General features: G+C 39.1%; 1 protein-coding gene across 1 annotated transcript; it reads left to right on the top strand.

Moving 5' to 3' along the window:
* Positions 1 to 11854: 11854 nt before the first annotated feature.
* LOC110901183 lies at positions 11855 to 12454 on the top strand. The gene has a single exon (XM_022148027.1). The coding sequence runs from the start codon at positions 11855 to 11857 to the stop codon at positions 12452 to 12454; it is 600 nt and encodes a 199-aa protein (XP_022003719.1).
* The last annotated feature ends 4154 nt before the right edge of the window (positions 12455 to 16608 follow it).

Below are 16608 nucleotides of genomic sequence, written 5' to 3'. Positions count from 1 at the left end.
TATCTCAATTTACAATCTTAAATAATGTGCTATATAAACGATCCCTTGCAGGACCATATTTAAGATGTATTGAGGATCCTGAAATTGAAGAAGTGTTGAGAGACTTCCATGAAGGAGATTGTGGAAACCACACTGGGGGCAGGGCATTATTCTCGAGGATCCTTAGAACAGGATACTACTGGCCAACCATGAAAAGGGATGCTGTAGAGTATGCTAAGAAGTGTGATCCTTGCCAAAGACATAGCAATATCCTTCACCAACCAGCTGAATTACTACACCCCATACCATCCTCTTGGCCATTCATGAGATGGGGAATGGATATAGTTGGCAAGCTCCCTAAAGCACCTGGTGGAAAAGTATTTATGCTTGCCATGACTGACTATTTTTCCAAGTGGATAGAAGCTGAAGCCTTCGCTCAAGTCAGAGAAAAGGAAGTCATATCCTTCATTAAAAGAAACATTATAACTAGATTTGGCATTCCCTCTGAAATTATATGTGATAATGGCTCCCAATTCATTGGAAGCAGAACCACTAACTTTTGTGACAGTTGGGGAATCAAGATGATAACATCAACACCAGTTCATCCACAAGCCAATGGTCAAGCAGAATCATCCAACAAGATCATCATCAACAATCTGAAGAAGAAGCTAGGATCCAAGAAAGGAAAATGGGCAGAGGAGTTACCTTATGTGCTATGGGCTGATAGGACAACTCTCAAGAATGCCACTGGTCAAACACCTTTCTCTTTAGTATTTGGGGCAGAAGCAGTGATCCCAACAGAAATGGTGATCCCAACTGCTAGAACAAGTGCTCGTGATCCTGAAGAAAATGCTACAATCCTAGCTCAGGATTTGGATACTATTGAGGAAATCAGGGATCTAGCTAGGATAAGGATGGCAAGCTACCAACAAAGAATGGCTGGTGCCTACAACAAAAATGTCGGAATAAGGAAGTTCCAAGTAGGAGACATGGTATTGAGAAAAGCATTTCAAAATACTATCAATCCTGCTGACGGGAAGTTAGCACCAAAATGGGAAGGCCCCTACTTGATTGAAGCTGAAGCAGGAAAGGGGGCATACAGGCTGCTAACCATGGAAAGAAGTCTGTTACCAAGAGCGTGGAATGCTGTTCACTTAAAGAAATATTTCATGTGAACATGATCCTCCGTGCACGAGATCCTTACATTGAAGTATCCTTAAAGGATCCCGGTGATATCAGTGATCCCTACTCTGGTAATATGCTTATCCTAGGAACTATTGCATTCTATTACTTTTTACCTAAGGATAAGGATCATGTATCCTCCATCCTCTACTCACTAAACATTTGAGTTATGATAAGTTTAGGTACCTTCAGCATATCGTCAAAGATCTTCAAAAGCACCGCAGATCCTTGGGTCCAACCCCAGTTATCCTTGGGATTATCCCCAGTTTCCGCCAGCAGCGCACGATGATCCTGATATAGTTCACGTCTTTGGGACCAGTACCCACTTCCGGGGCTGACAACCTCATCGTACTGGCTATATTTAGGATCCTACGTATAATGGTAGACGTACCATACATCCGTTCCTAAGGTTTCTAACGTTTTCACGTTAGCTAAGGTTTTGACATTTTCATGTCACTAAGTTTGGATAGTCGCCAGAAAAGGGCCATACTCCAGTTTACATACGATCCTTTGGGCTTGTCCCCAGTTATTCTTTGGGTTCTGACCCCAGTGATCCCCCGGGATCATCCCCAGTTATCCTTTGGGCATGTCCCCAGTTACTAATTTATCTTTTACATTGGCTTAGTCCCAAGTTATAGCTCACTTTTCAGGTTTGGGATGTCTAAACATATAAGGATCCTTAATCCTTATTAACTATCAAAGTCTTATCTATGATTGTCTTGATTGAAGGTAAGGATCCTAACTTGGATCCTCAGGTATTATCCTTGACTATTTTTATTATATTCATTATCCTAACCGACCCTTATACTTTGACAACCAAACCCATGATCCTTGAACTAAAATACTTTGAATAATTTCAATATCAGGATATTTGATCTAGGATCATATCCTAAATTTATTAAATATATTTTCAACTCTTGCAAATATACTACAAAGACAACTAAGAAACAAGAAGCTAAGGATAACAACACGAGATAAGCCAGAAAAGTTAAGTTATATTATTAAACAAAAGGATCATTAACCCTTTCAAAAAGTTGTCAAAATTGCCAACCCACATTTCTACCAGCAAAACATGGCCCGTCCACATGGGTTGGCAAAGGGTGTCCATTGTCTATGCGGTCTTAGCATTATGCAGGAAAATAAAAAGCGGCTGGATCACAAAGGCTTCATCCCCCAAACAGAGGATCCCTCCACCTTTTGTAATCCTACCTATTGTTCAAAGGATCCAGGATCCTTAACCCTAAGAAACTATTGTTCAGAAATTACAGACCATAATTGTTTCAAACATCAACAACCACAAAAAACCACTACCAAACCTAAAAAATTGGGCTCCGGCCTAGTCAACAATATCCATCATCGCCCAATCATGCAGCCTACACCTTTGCTGCTCCATCACCACCTGCTTCTCCGCCCTGATCCTGGTCAGCATCACCACCCTTCAGCATGGGGATGTCCTCAGCCTCATCCTCGTCCTCCAGATCCGCCAGCCTTGCCTTCCAACCTTCAACATCCCACGAGCTCTTGTCAAAGGTGGGATCCTGAGCTTCCTCGGCCATTTGAAGTTGTATCTTGTACATAGTAATTGCCGCGGAAACCTTGGCGTCTTGGGTGATCTCCTGCTTCTCATTATCCATCTCAATCAGCCTTTGAGCAGCCTCGTCTTTGGTAGCCTGGAGCTCCTTCTCAAGATCTGCCATCTTGAGATCCTTTAACACACCCATTTGCTGGAGGTTGGCAATCTGGCTCTCTTGATCCTCAACATGGCCAAGATAGGTCTCGATCTCGGCAAGTTTCTGCAAAAAGGGAAATAAGGTAAGTTCAGAATCAGATGATCCTCAAAGAAACAGGATACACCAACAAGATATTTGGGACGGATAACCAACAGGGGCAGTGATCCTCACCCCATTCACGTAGTCAAGGAATTGCTGACGGAGGAGGGGAAATCCTTGTAGATCTTCAGTAGCCTTCCTCTTCTTCCCTTTGCCTCGGATAGGTGCTTTAGGAGCTGATACTGAAGGACTGGCAACAGGAGCCTTCTTCTTTGAAGACGTGACATTGGCAAGATCACTTATCCCAAATTTGGAGGCGGATTTAGCAGACCTGGCAGACTTTCCAGCACCTACATAATCAAAAAAAAAAAAAAAACAAGACAAGTTCCTTTACTAATTGAACAACTTTACATATAACTCATTTCCTATAAGGATACTTACTTGACATTGTGGCAGATGCAGAGGATATCTCTTGAGAATCTTGGATAGTGATTTGGAAGCTTCTAACTTCAGGATCAAGCTTTTTAAAAGCTAACACTCTCTCTTTTGCAGCGGGGGTTAATTTCAGATGAGCAATGGAAATAGCTGCATAAAAGACAAAGGAAAAAAGACATTAGTGATCTTCATCAAATGAGACAGGACTGATAGTGATCCTTCGAGGATCCTCTACCCTACCATGAGTGGCCCACTCCTTGGGCAGATCATTCCCATTAGGGAGGGAATCCCTTCTCACGAAGAAAAAACGACGCTTCCAATTTGTGTCATTTTTGGTAACTTTCAAAACAGGATGATCCTCCCCGGCCTTCCGTTTCAACAAATATCGATGAGAACCAAACGTGGTAAGATCATAAAGTGCGGCCAGCTCTGCCATCCCTAAATCAATCCCCTCCTGCTCGATGATCCTCTCGAAGGTATACAAGACCCTCCAGATCATCGGCATAGCTTGGATATAAGATATGCCGGTCAGAGAAAAGAAAGATTGGGTGAAGGCCGGAAAAGGATACGAATATCCTATGATAAATGGAGTTGCAGGAAAGATCACCCATGTGTCTGAAATAAAATCACTCAAGGCAGTGGATGTGAAGGATTTGAAGACGGCATCCGCCGGAAAGCAATGACGAATCCTATCTACATGAGCATCGGTAAAGCAACATCTCTCCGTAGGAGAATCCTTAATGATCCCTTGGCTTTTCAGGGGACTATCCTTCTTGGAATCCTTGTGTGGAGAATTCCGGAGCAACATGTTTGTGACGGAACAGAAACAGAGACGGAGCAGAAAAAACAGAGCAAAGAGAAGGAAGAAGGGAAAGAGAGAAGAAGAGGATACCTGATCAGTCTTCGGTAGCGATTATAAAGGGAAGATATCTCGAATTTAAATGCAGAACGATCCTAACCCTATCTCCTATTTATAATCATGATTTGCAGGGATTGTCACATCTATGACGTAATGATCACAACGGCTAGTCCATGTGTAACGTCTAGTTATTCGGAGTCGCTCGTTGGAGATAAGATCGAAACAAAATATAACTCGTCAATTTACAATAAACTCCTTATATTTTGGGGGCAATTGTTAGGGCTGGATTTTCATTATAGGTGATCCTTATACGTGATCCTAACCAGTGATCCTTGTTTCTTTGGCAGACAGTGATCCTCAGCGGGACTTCAGGATCAGGATCATGGGACATTATAGTGATCCTCACACTAACGTCCACTTCGACTTAATACAATATTGTTTTGCAGGAACATCTAGCAGGATACGCTCTAGGCGTCATGATCCAGGGACGCGTCTTCACAATTATGGCAAGAGCTAAATCAGAGATAGACGTTGCACAGGATATGGAAACATGGCTTGATTTATGGGCGGCTATTTAGGCTAGATTGTATCTCATTTCTAAAGGGGTAATGAGCTGAATATTAGTTTAGCTACCTAAAATAGGTCACCTACACATGTATAAATATCACTTCTCCATCATTTGGAAGAGGACACACGACATACAACGCAACTCTCACACACTTAGACACCAAAAGCAATAGTGATCCTTGTACTCAGCTCATTATCATCCGAAGTTGTAATCATATTTTTGTTATATTGAAGTTGGTGATCGGTAGTTGCCATCACCCGAGGTTTTTTATGCCGGAGATCATTCATTGATCAAGGGCTTTTTCCTCGTATAAATCATTGTGTCTTTGCATCTTTATCACAGAAGTGATCCTTTACTTTCATAATTAACCAAGCATCATACCCCGTTTTCATAAAGTTTGGTTACATTATCCTTGTGTGATTTTTGACCAAAACATATGGTATTATGTGTAAAGAGTACTTATAAACAAGTATCACGTGATATAAACTAATAAACACACGATTTAGATGTTTGTAGATATATATGATTTTGATGTAATATGACTTCTGAAGGCCAGTTGTGTTTTAAATTACCTAGTCTTTTAAAGATAATCTAGTATTATGTGTAAAGAATAATAACGCAAGATAATGATGGCTACTCTTGGAGCTGGGTTAGACAACCCGAGACGGATACCGAGCTAAAGGAATGGCAGGAATGTGCGGAAGTCTTAAACATGGTGAGACTGTCCAACGATTCGGATTCTTGGTTATGGAACGTTGACAACCAGGATGGCTTCTCGGTCAGTTCGGTGAAAAAGGAGCGTATAAACGATAGGGGAAATAGCTGCCTTCCTAAATTTGATTGGTGCAAATGGATTCCGATAAAATGTAACATAATGGCGTGGAGATGTAATCTAGACAGGCTTGCTACAAAAGTTAACTTGAAAAGAAGGAATGTGGACGTTCCGTCTGTTATGTGTCCTTTTTGTGACGAGTATGAAGAATCGGTGGATCACTTGTTCACGGCATGTTCGTTGGCTTCCAGAGTTTGGTCGTCTATTAGTGCTTGGTGCAATATTCCTCCGATCTTCGCCTTCTCCTTCAAGGATATACTGGATATCCATAATTTGAGTCTCTTTGGGAAAAAAGCTAAAAAGATTATGCTCGGTTTGGTTATAACTACCGTTTGGTGTATCTGGAAAGCTAGGAACGATTTGGTGTTCAAACAGTTAAGGAGGAGCCCGCAAGAGATTTTCTCTGAGATTAAATCTAGGGGTTATGCTTGGATGAAAAATAGATCTTCTTGTAAATGTATCAATTGGAAGGAGTGGTGTAAATATCCGATGTATATGTTGTAATCTGGTTGCCCTTTGCCCGTTTGGGTCGGGGGTCTTTTGTTTGTTGGCCTTTTGCCCGTTTGGGTCGAAGGTGTGTTTTTAATGAAATTTAATTTTCAAAAAAAAAGAAAACTATACATGTTTTTATCAAACCATTCTACAATGTTATTTTTAGCTTTTATCAAACCATTCTACAATGTTATTTTTAGCTTTTATCAAACCATTCTACAATGTTCTCAATGTTGTTTTAACTTTTATCAAACCACTCTTCAATGCTATTTTAACAAGAAAAAAAAACCCGGATCTTATTGAATAATAGGTTTAAAAACCATATTTGACATAGTTACGGTTTATAAGACAAATAATTGGTTATAACCAACGTTTGCCACGTTTAATTTAAACCCGGTAAACAACGGCTATACTAGTTTGCTTTTAAAAGATGATTTCACTACTCATGAAAGCTAGCTCACTTGATATAAACACATGACTTTAGAAGAGATTGCAGGTTCAAACATGAACAATGAAGTAATTAAAACTTATGAGTAAATTTAGTCTCTGATGTTTGACCTAAAATGTCACTTTAGTTCAAATAGTTTTTTGTCATTTTAGTCCAAATACTTTTTTTCTATCATTTTAGTCCCTTCATTTTTTGTCATTTTCATCAAACTCACTAACTCCATTAAAAAAGTGAGTTAACTTAAAGGCATTTTGGTCAAACCACATTTTCTTTGCAGGTACGATGGTATGGGATGGTGGTGTGCCGATTTACAGTGAAGATAATGGCGGTGGGTGCTGGTTTTACGATGATGGCGGTGGTGTTGATTGATGACGTGAGTGCGGAAAAGTGGTCGGTGGTGGTTGTGGTGGGGTGGGTTGTTGGGTGGTGATGGTGCAAGCAGGTGGTATCGATGATAGAAGATTGTGATGGGGTAGGTGATGGGAGGTGGTGGATGAAAATGACAAAAAATGACAAAAGTTAAGGATTAGAATGACAGAAAAAAAGTATTTGGACTAAACTAGTAAAAAAACCCTATTTCAACTAAAGTAACATTTTGTGTCAAATCTCAAGAACTAAAATGACAATTTTACTCAAAACTTATTGGTATAAATTATAATAACATTAACTTGGATGTAAAAAAAAAGAAGAAATTATTAATAAAATTAACTTTTGATGTAAAAAAAGAAGAAGATGATTTGACTTTGACGTTTCATGCTATGTTTTAAACGTACACAACGGGTTTTTATTTAATTATATTTTTAAGATCATAGGGTATGGTTTGGATGGTTCTCAAAGAGACACCCGCCACGTAGGCGTCACATCACGACGGGAGAAGGATCATCCCTTATGGACTATCTAAAGGTATGGGGAGACTACCCACTTTAATAAAAAAAATAATATATATTCAAGGAGAGAGAGAGAAGAACTAAAGGGGGGCCCACCAATTTTCAAACTTTTGGCTCGTCTTCGGCGTCTTGGAGGAGACGGCAGCGACGCGATGAGCCCCTTGGGGGCGGTGTGCGACGGAGCGAAACTGGGGGACGGCCCGGGGACAAGCCCCATACCGTTCGGTCTAATATGGTGTTAGGGCTGGATTTTCATTATAGGTGATCCTTATACGTGATCCTAACCAGTGATCCTTGTTTCTTTGGCAGACAGTGATCCTCAGCGGGACTTCAGGATCAGGATCATGGGACATTATAGTGATCCTCACACTAACGTCCACTTCGACTTAATACAATATTGTTTTGCAGGAACATCTAGCAGGATACGCTCTAGGCGTCATGATCCAGGGACGCGTCTTCACAATTATGGCAAGAGCTAAATCAGAGATAGACGTTGCACAGGATATGGAAACATGGCTTGATTTATGGGCGGCTATTTAGGCTAGATTGTATCTCATTTCTAAAGGGGTAATGAGCTGAATATTAGTTTAGCTACCTAAAATAGGTCACCTACACATGTATAAATATCACTTCTCCATCATTTGGAAGAGGACACACGACATACAACGCAACTCTCACACACTTAGACACCAAAAGCAATAGTGATCCTTGTACTCAGCTCATTATCATCCGAAGTTGTAATCATATTTTTGTTATATTGAAGTTGGTGATCGGTAGTTGCCATCACCCGAGGTTTTTTATGCCGGAGATCATTCATTGATCAAGGGCTTTTTCCTCGTATAAATCATTGTGTCTTTGCATCTTTATCACAGAAGTGATCCTTTACTTTCATAATTAACCAAGCATCATACCCCGTTTTCATAAAGTTTGGTTACATTATCCTTGTGTGATTTTTGACCAAAACATATGGTATTATGTGTAAAGAGTACTTATAAACAAGTATCACGTGATATAAACTAATAAACACACGATTTAGATGTTTGTAGATATATATGATTTTGATGTAATATGACTTCTGAAGGCCAGTTGTGTTTTAAATTACCTAGTCTTTTAAAGATAATCTAGTATTATGTGTAAAGAATAATATTCTCGAAACATATTATAGTGTCACAATGTCACATGTTATATACATTCATAACAAGTAATTGATGTATCATTATTGATTAATGATTAATTGTTTAAGAGTTAACTGCCATTTCAGTCCCTGTGGTTTGGTCACTTTGGTAATTTCAGTCCAAATTTCAAAAATGCGTTATTTTCCTCCCTGACATACTGGAAAGGTGTCATTTCAGTCCAAATTCTCATAACACAGTTAAAGTCAGTTAGGTGAGTATATTTAATGAAGGGTAATTTAGTCCTTTTATAATTTTTTTCTTTTCCCTTTATGTTTTTATTAACCAAAACGAGTTAACTGCCACCAAAACCCCCCTCCCCTGTATAAAACCCCCAACCTGCAACGTAACCCTAAATCCCAAATTCACCCCCAAAATTAACCCCTTTCCCTCAACAATCTGTGTACAATCAACGATCAACAACAATGGATCATGAAGACGACAACGATCCAAACTGGAGGGTTCGAGGTGTTTACTCAAATTTCGACCCTGAAATCGCATATGGTAGGTTTACATTCGTCACTTTTTGGTTTTTGAATGATTGTTTTTCTTCATCGTGTATAAATTAGGACTAATGTTTGTTGTATAATCGTTTCAGAACACGAACCTGATATGTTCACATTGCAAGTTCACCATGGAGGTGAACTCACTATGTTCCCAGATGTAACATACGAGGGGGGGATAATCGAATATGTTGATAAGGTGAATGCGGACTATTTCTCGCGAGTAATCATCAATTTCATGATGATGGAACTTGGTTATATGGAAGAGGATCTGGATCTTTTAAAATACTATTTTAGGATTCCAGGTGAAGATATGGATTTTGGGTTAAGGCCAATAGGTACAGATGATGATATTCGTAGGTTGATTAAACATGCAACAAAGAGTAAGGTTATAGAGTTATATGTTGAAAAGGTTCAAAGGGTGGATTTAGGAGACTTGACACAGGAACCATTAAATGTGATCTATCCTGAACAACATCAACAACCTCAAAATGATCCTGATTTAGGAGATCTAACACAGGAACCAGGTTGTGGTGGTGATGAAATTCCAGTAGGTGGTGTTGGTAGTCCAGGAGGTGGTGATGGTAGTCCAGGAGGTGGTGATAGTGAGGGCAGTGGTGATGATAATGATGGCAGTGGTGATGATAATGAGGGCAGTGGAGATGGTAGCAGTGGTAAGGTCCAGTCTGAGGGAAGTGATTCTGAGGGAAGTGATTCTGAAGACCCTCAGTTTATTCCTGATGATGAGGTTAGTGAAGAGGATAGTGAGGGTATGAATGAACATGCCAGCAATAAGAGGGCAAATGCCACCAAAAGTGAAGCTTACAAGAAGGTGCAGACAGAGGAGGATGTAGATGATCCTGAGTTCATTGTTGATAAGGATAACTTAGTCATAGACTATGATGATGACATGGATGAATTTAGGGCCGCTGTGGACTTTGACATTAGTGAAGATGAGAACATACAAGAAGACCATTTAAATGAGGATGAATTGGTAGATGTTCAAGTAGATATAGATAACTTTGATAGTCTGAGTGACCCGGATGATGAAACAAAACTGCAGAGGGCCGTTAGGAGGATTAGGAGAAGCAGGAGGAAAAAGAAACCAACAGATGGTTGTCCCTTTTATGTAGGTCAACAGTTTTATGATAGGCAATCAATCAAAGATCTTGTGAAATGGTATGCAGTGGAATCTAAAAGGCAATTGTACATATTTAGGAATGATAAAAGAAGGTTCCGGGTTGTGTGCATGGGAAAGAATCCAAAGTTGAGCAGTAATGAAGGTGGTTGTGATAATGAGGGCAGTTCTGGAAATTCACATGATACACCTTTGAATGCAAACCCAGAAGTGGTTGGGGACCATAATGCAAACACAAATAACAATGGTGGGGCCTAGCAGTATTGTTCTTCAAAAGAGCCTGAAAAGAAGCCAAAACGTCCAAGGAAAAAGATTCCTCCTCCCACATGCCCTTGGGTTTTGCACATCTCAAATCACTTCAAGAGCCGAGGCACATGGGTGGTGAAGACTCTTATCAATGAACATGACTGCTTGCATACCAGGGATGTGGGCTTATGCAATATCTCTTTTTTGACCAAGGAAGTGGAACCCATAATTTTGGTTAACCCTACAATTCCACTGGCTGCTTTTCAAGATCAACTCCAGAAGAAACTTCAGGTACAGATTACAGTTAACCAAATTTCTAGAGCTAAGCATTTTGCAATGGAGAAGCTTCAAGGGGATTATAAAACTCAGTTTGGGTTACTTAGGGAATATGCTGAACAGTTAATGAAATCGAATCCAGGAACAACTGTTACCATAGATGTTGAACGATCTAGTTGTAAGGCCAAAAGTTCAACAAGGCAGTTTAGGAGGATTTATATTTGTTATGGTGCATTTAAGAAGGGTTTTAAGATAATTGGTAGAGACATTCTAGGGTTGGACGGATGCTTTATGAAGGGGCCCTACCCTGGCCAAATTTTAACAGCAGTGGGTGTTGATGGAAACAACGGGATTTATCCTGTTGCTTTTGCTGTGGTTAAGTCTGAAACTACAAAGACCTGGACCTTGTTTTTAGAACAACTTGCTATAGATCTGGAGCTGCCAAGAACTGCCAACTTCACCTTCATAAGCGACAGCCAAAAGGTGCCATTGTGTTATGTATAACTTGTTTAAATGTATGCCTTTGTTGTTCAAGTGTGTTATGTATAATTTGTTTAAATGTATTCCTTTGTTATTCAAGTTTGTTATGTATAACAGTCCATTCTGTACAGGGAATACTACCTGCTGTTAGCAAGGTCTTTCCTATGGCAGAGCATAGATACTGTATTCGGCATATACATGAAAATATGAAGGCTAATGCTAACTGGAGGGATGATAAGATAAAGGGTCTATTCTGGAATGCTGCTTCTGCAACAACAGTTCCTTGGTCTGATCATGCAATGCAAGATATCAAGATGGTAGATAAGAAGCTGCATGACTGGTTGAGACAGATCCCAGTGAAACATTAGAGCCGGTGTCAGTTTAGTGGTAAGGCTTAAGAATGTCATATATGTTAAGCCATTTACATAATTGTTTGTGGTTGCATAATAACTGACAGGTTTCCATTAAACAGGTAGGCCAAAGTGTGACATTCTTCTAAACAACATTTGTGAAGTCTTCAATAGGCAGTTGATACATGCTAGGGATAAACCAATCATTACCAGTCTAGAGTGCATCAGGGAATACCTAATGAAGAGGAATCTTGTTGTACACAAGCTGATTGCAAAGAGCAAAGGTCCTCTAACCCCCTATGCAACTGAAGCCCTAGACAAGATCAAACAAGAAGTTGCTGAGTACACTGTTATCTTTAACTCTATCTCCAAGTATCAAGTTAATGGGCCAAGAGACAACAAAGTAGTGAACTTGGTGGAGAAAAGTTGCACCTGCAGAAGATGGGACTTGACTGGCATCCCTTGCAAGCATGCAGTTGCTTGTATATGGAACTTGGCCTTACATGGCAAGGATGATGGTGTATTGGAGAAGTGGGTTGATAAATCATACTGGATGCAGACTTGGAAGGATGTGTATTCCCATGTAATTGATCCAGTAGATGGTCAAGACTTATGGACACCTTCCACATGCCCTACTAAGCTGCTTCCACCAAAGCACCACAAGCAAATAGGCAGGCCAAAAAAGAAAAGGAAGAAATCTGCTGTGGAAATCACTGAGTTGACTCAACATATGGAATCCAGTGGCAAGATGTCAAGAAATGGTGAAACTGTGGAATGCAGCAAGTGTAAAAGGAGGGGCCATAACAGGAGGAGTTGCAAGGGGACTGATGTTGAATAGGCATTGCTGGTGTTCAGTAGTTTGGTAGAAACATGTCCTGGTTATGTTGGTTGAAAATGTCTTTTGAATGTTTTGGTTATGTATTTTGTCCAGGAACATGTCATGTCTTTTGCTTATGTCTGTTGGTACACTACCTAATCTGTGTTTGGAACATGTCTTATGGGGTTATGTTTTATGTCCAGGTTATGTCTTTCTGTTATGAATTCTGGTAAACTATGTAATATGCTGGTTATGTCTTTTGTTATGAGTTATGGTCAATTATGAAATCTGTTATGGTGCTATGTTTATTTATTATGTCCAGGTCTTGGGTAATGGTTATGTCCAGGTCTGATGTAATTGTCCAGGTGTTATGGTTTTGTTTTATGTCCAAGGTTTTACCATAATGGTGATGTCTTTTGGTACATAAAGCATATTACATTGAATCGGACGCAACAATATTGCCTCGGACAATATTCATAACCATAAGGTAACACCAGTTGATTACATTGCCTCGGACAATATTCGGCAAGTGCATTAACCATAACAAAAAGCATATTACATTAAATCGGACGCAACAATATTCGGCAAATGCATAACCATAACAAAAGCATATTACAATGTATCGGACAATATTCACCAACTGCTATTACATTAACGTCATAATATGTACATAATAACCCATTTTTACATCCACATTACATATCGAAGACACCACATTACATATCGAAGACACATACCAGCAAAACACAATTTATACCACTGCTTTAACATTAAACATTTAAGTGAAAAGCAACATATGAGATGAAAAAAACCCAGCTAAACATTAACATCATCTTCAATCTCGTGTACTTCACTGCCATTCCTAAAGCTTGTTCTTGAAGTTGCCTAATTTCAGATGTCATCCTCAAATCTTGTTCTTCATGGTCCCTAACTTGATAAGCCAAACCCGCAAAATGTCGAAATACTTCAACAGCCCTTTCACACGATGGACCCTCTGCCCAATCCACAAACCCACAACCCCTATGTCGAGTAATGCAGCAGAAAAACTTCCTTCCAGGGTTTGCAGGGGTCCACGATGTCTTCACAATTGTTGGAGACCCACAATTAGCTACGACCATCGTTGAGGGGATGGATTGCTTCAGTTTTGGGGGTGAATTTGGGATTTAGGGTTACGGTTGTAAACAAGTTGCAGGTTGGGGGTTTTATATAGGGGAGGGGGGTTTTGGTTAATAAAAACATAAAGGGAAAAGAAAAAAAATTATAAAAGGACTAAATTACCCTTCATTAAATATACTCACCTAACTGACTTTAACTGGGTTATGAGAATTTGGACTGAAATTGCACATTTCCAATATGTCAGGGAGGAAAATGGTGCATTTTTGAAATTTGGACTGAAATGGCCAAAGTGACCAAACCACAGGGACTGAAATGGCAGTTAACTCATTGTTTAAACATGCTAGATCACTATGCCTTGTTCATAATATAAAACATTAATTATCACGAAATTGTTACACAAAGAAATAGTTTAGAGTAAATTCGTTTTTAGTGTTTCAGTTTTGGTGGATTTAACTACATGAGTTCAAAAACAAAAATTCTAACTAGTTGAGCACCTGGTTTTCAATCTGTAACTATTTTAGTCCAATTGACGAAAAGGATTTGTAATCCGGGTTTTCTTGAGGCTGATCGGTGATTATGATCTGGATATCACCGATTCCCGGAGTTTTTGGAAGAATTGGCGGTAATGGCCGCCAGGGGCAGTAGAGACGGTGATGTGCAACAGTTTAGTGTCGATGGCATGGACGGTGGTGGTGGCAGCGGGCATGATAGTGGAGCGTTGCGGTGTTGTATGATGGTGGTAGTGGTGTATGGTGTATGGTTTTGGTGTGAGGGTATTTTTTACATATTAAAGTCCCTCAACTTGTTTGGTTTGAACAGGACCGTGATTTTTTTAAATGGAACCCGAAACCTATACATCTGGTCATTCTGCTTATGTGGGTTTTCATTTGGCTTATGTGGCGTTTCTTATTTTTTTATATACCTAAAAACTGGTTAATTGTAAAAATGTTGAATTTAGTGATATAAAACCGTCACTTAAAATTTTCGACCCCGATAAAAAAAAAATTCTTGGTCCGTCACTGAGAATAATCATGGTTTTGGTCGAAATGCAACCTCAAACAATCTGGTGAGTGTAACCAAACAACTTCTTTTATCTTATGTGAGAGCCGAAATGGAAGCATGGTTGGGGAAAGAGTTGTTTTAAAGGTGGAGAGGCGAGATCACATGAAGACATGTTATGATAAATATAGGTGATAGTAAGGATTGTGACCATAACAATGGAATATGAATTGAAATCTTGCTTGGCCTATTTTGCTTCAGTTTAAGATAACCTAAAATTATTCAAAGTGATGGTTATTTCCATATAAGTGGCATGCAATTAACCCCTTTTTCTTTCTGTGTGTGAATGAGTGAATCAACAACTAGTGGAACTGTGGAAGTTATATGGCGTGTGAGACGAGCAATGCTTAGGGTTGTAAATAAAACCCAAAGGCTCGAGAGCTATTAGTGATTGGTTTGGTTAAAAGTTCGAACGAGCTGAGCCTTAATGAGCCTGAGTCTAAGCCCGAGCTCGAGCCTGAAATTGAGCTCGTTTAGTTATCGAGCCCAGTCAAGCCTGAAATACAAAGCTCATTTGAGCTTGCGAGCCTAAACAGGTCCAAACAAAATTGTAGCTTTATATATATATATAATATAATAATGATGATGAAAACATTGGCGAGCCGATCTCTGGCTTGTTTAGGTGATGCTAACGCGAGCTCGGGCCAAACTTTTAGCTCGTTTGAGGTTGTTCTCAAAATAGCTCAAGCCGAGCTCAAGATTTGGATTTTGCTCGCGAGCCGAGTTCGAGCTCAAATATGTAGACTCGAACCGTATGGATCGTGAAAGATTCGAGCAACTCCACACCGCGGTGAAGCACCAAGGGGGTGACCTCGGGGAGGACGATACCATACAAGCCGCCCTCATCAACTATTGGCATGAGGTTGGACGTGAATTCAAACACGTTTCGGAGTGGCAAATTATTAGGGTTTTTTTATAAAAATTATGTGTTATTAAATTTTATATTATGTTATGTTTATTTTGTGTGTTTTTTAGTTTTAATTTTATGTAATGTTTTTTAATTTAATGTTATGTAATGTTTATATATTAATGTTATTAGTTTAATTTCTAGTAATGTTTTTACAAAATTTAAATAGATTTTATAAAATTTGAATTATAAAAAATAATCAAAAAGGTTGTGTCACATGTTGGAAAACGCCTTGCATCAACATCGCGTGCCACACCGTTGTTTTAACCACCATACCATGTTATGAGGTTCAGTCCATGTGGCGCTTAATGCCCTGTCTTCAAGCCCCACCACAGCTTGTAGTCTAAGATGCCCTTAGGTGAGATGCCTTTGCACAAAGGCATGAGTTTGCCTCGGTTCATGTGCTGAAGTGGGTCCAAAGTAAAAAAAGAAATGTTTTATTTCAATATTGTGTGTAATTGATAGGTGATGAGGTGGAAATTAAGAAGGTAAAGAATATTTGTAGGGTTGAAAATGAAAATGAGGTTTTTAAGAATTTATAAGAATATTATGTGACAGAGATGATGATGTAACAACTATGACATATGTAACATTGAAAATAGTTTAAGTATCGCTTTAAAAATGATAAGTATGGTGGTTATGTAACCACACTTGTCTTTCTTCTGTCTTCCATATATTTGATAAACACTAGGTATAAGGTTTATATGATTTTCACAATTCATTATTTGATAAACAAGAACATGTGTATATGTTCAATATACATTATAAAACCAAATAGAGTTAGATACTTAGATTATCATCAATGCAAGATGATAAATGCATTTATAAACGTGTCTAGTCAGCTATCATATCAGATTTTCAAAAATACACTAAAAATACATATTTTTTTTCCAATCCTACAAACAACTTTACCAATACTTATATTTCCACATCATCACTACTTTTACTTTATTTTTAATAAATAAGTTATTTCTATCGATGCAAAGAATTTAACTTGCATTTGACTTATGTGGATTTAATGGCATTATAGCCTAGTGGCATCATAGAGGTGAGATAAGGCTTAGCAACCATGAGGTCCTGAGTTCGATTCATA

Source organism: Helianthus annuus, chromosome 13, assembly GCF_002127325.2.
Source record: "Helianthus annuus cultivar XRQ/B chromosome 13, HanXRQr2.0-SUNRISE, whole genome shotgun sequence".
Lineage (NCBI taxonomy): Eukaryota > Viridiplantae > Streptophyta > Magnoliopsida > Asterales > Asteraceae > Helianthus > Helianthus annuus.
The sequence above is the reverse complement of the archived record's forward strand: the minus strand, read 5'-3'. Positions and strand labels throughout refer to the sequence as shown.

What these genes read in the sequence shown, in the direction of transcription:
- LOC110901183 (XM_022148027.1), top strand. Translation starts at nt 11,855, where the DNA reads ATGAAGAGGAATCTTGTTGTACACAAGCTGATTGCAAAGAGCAAAGGT.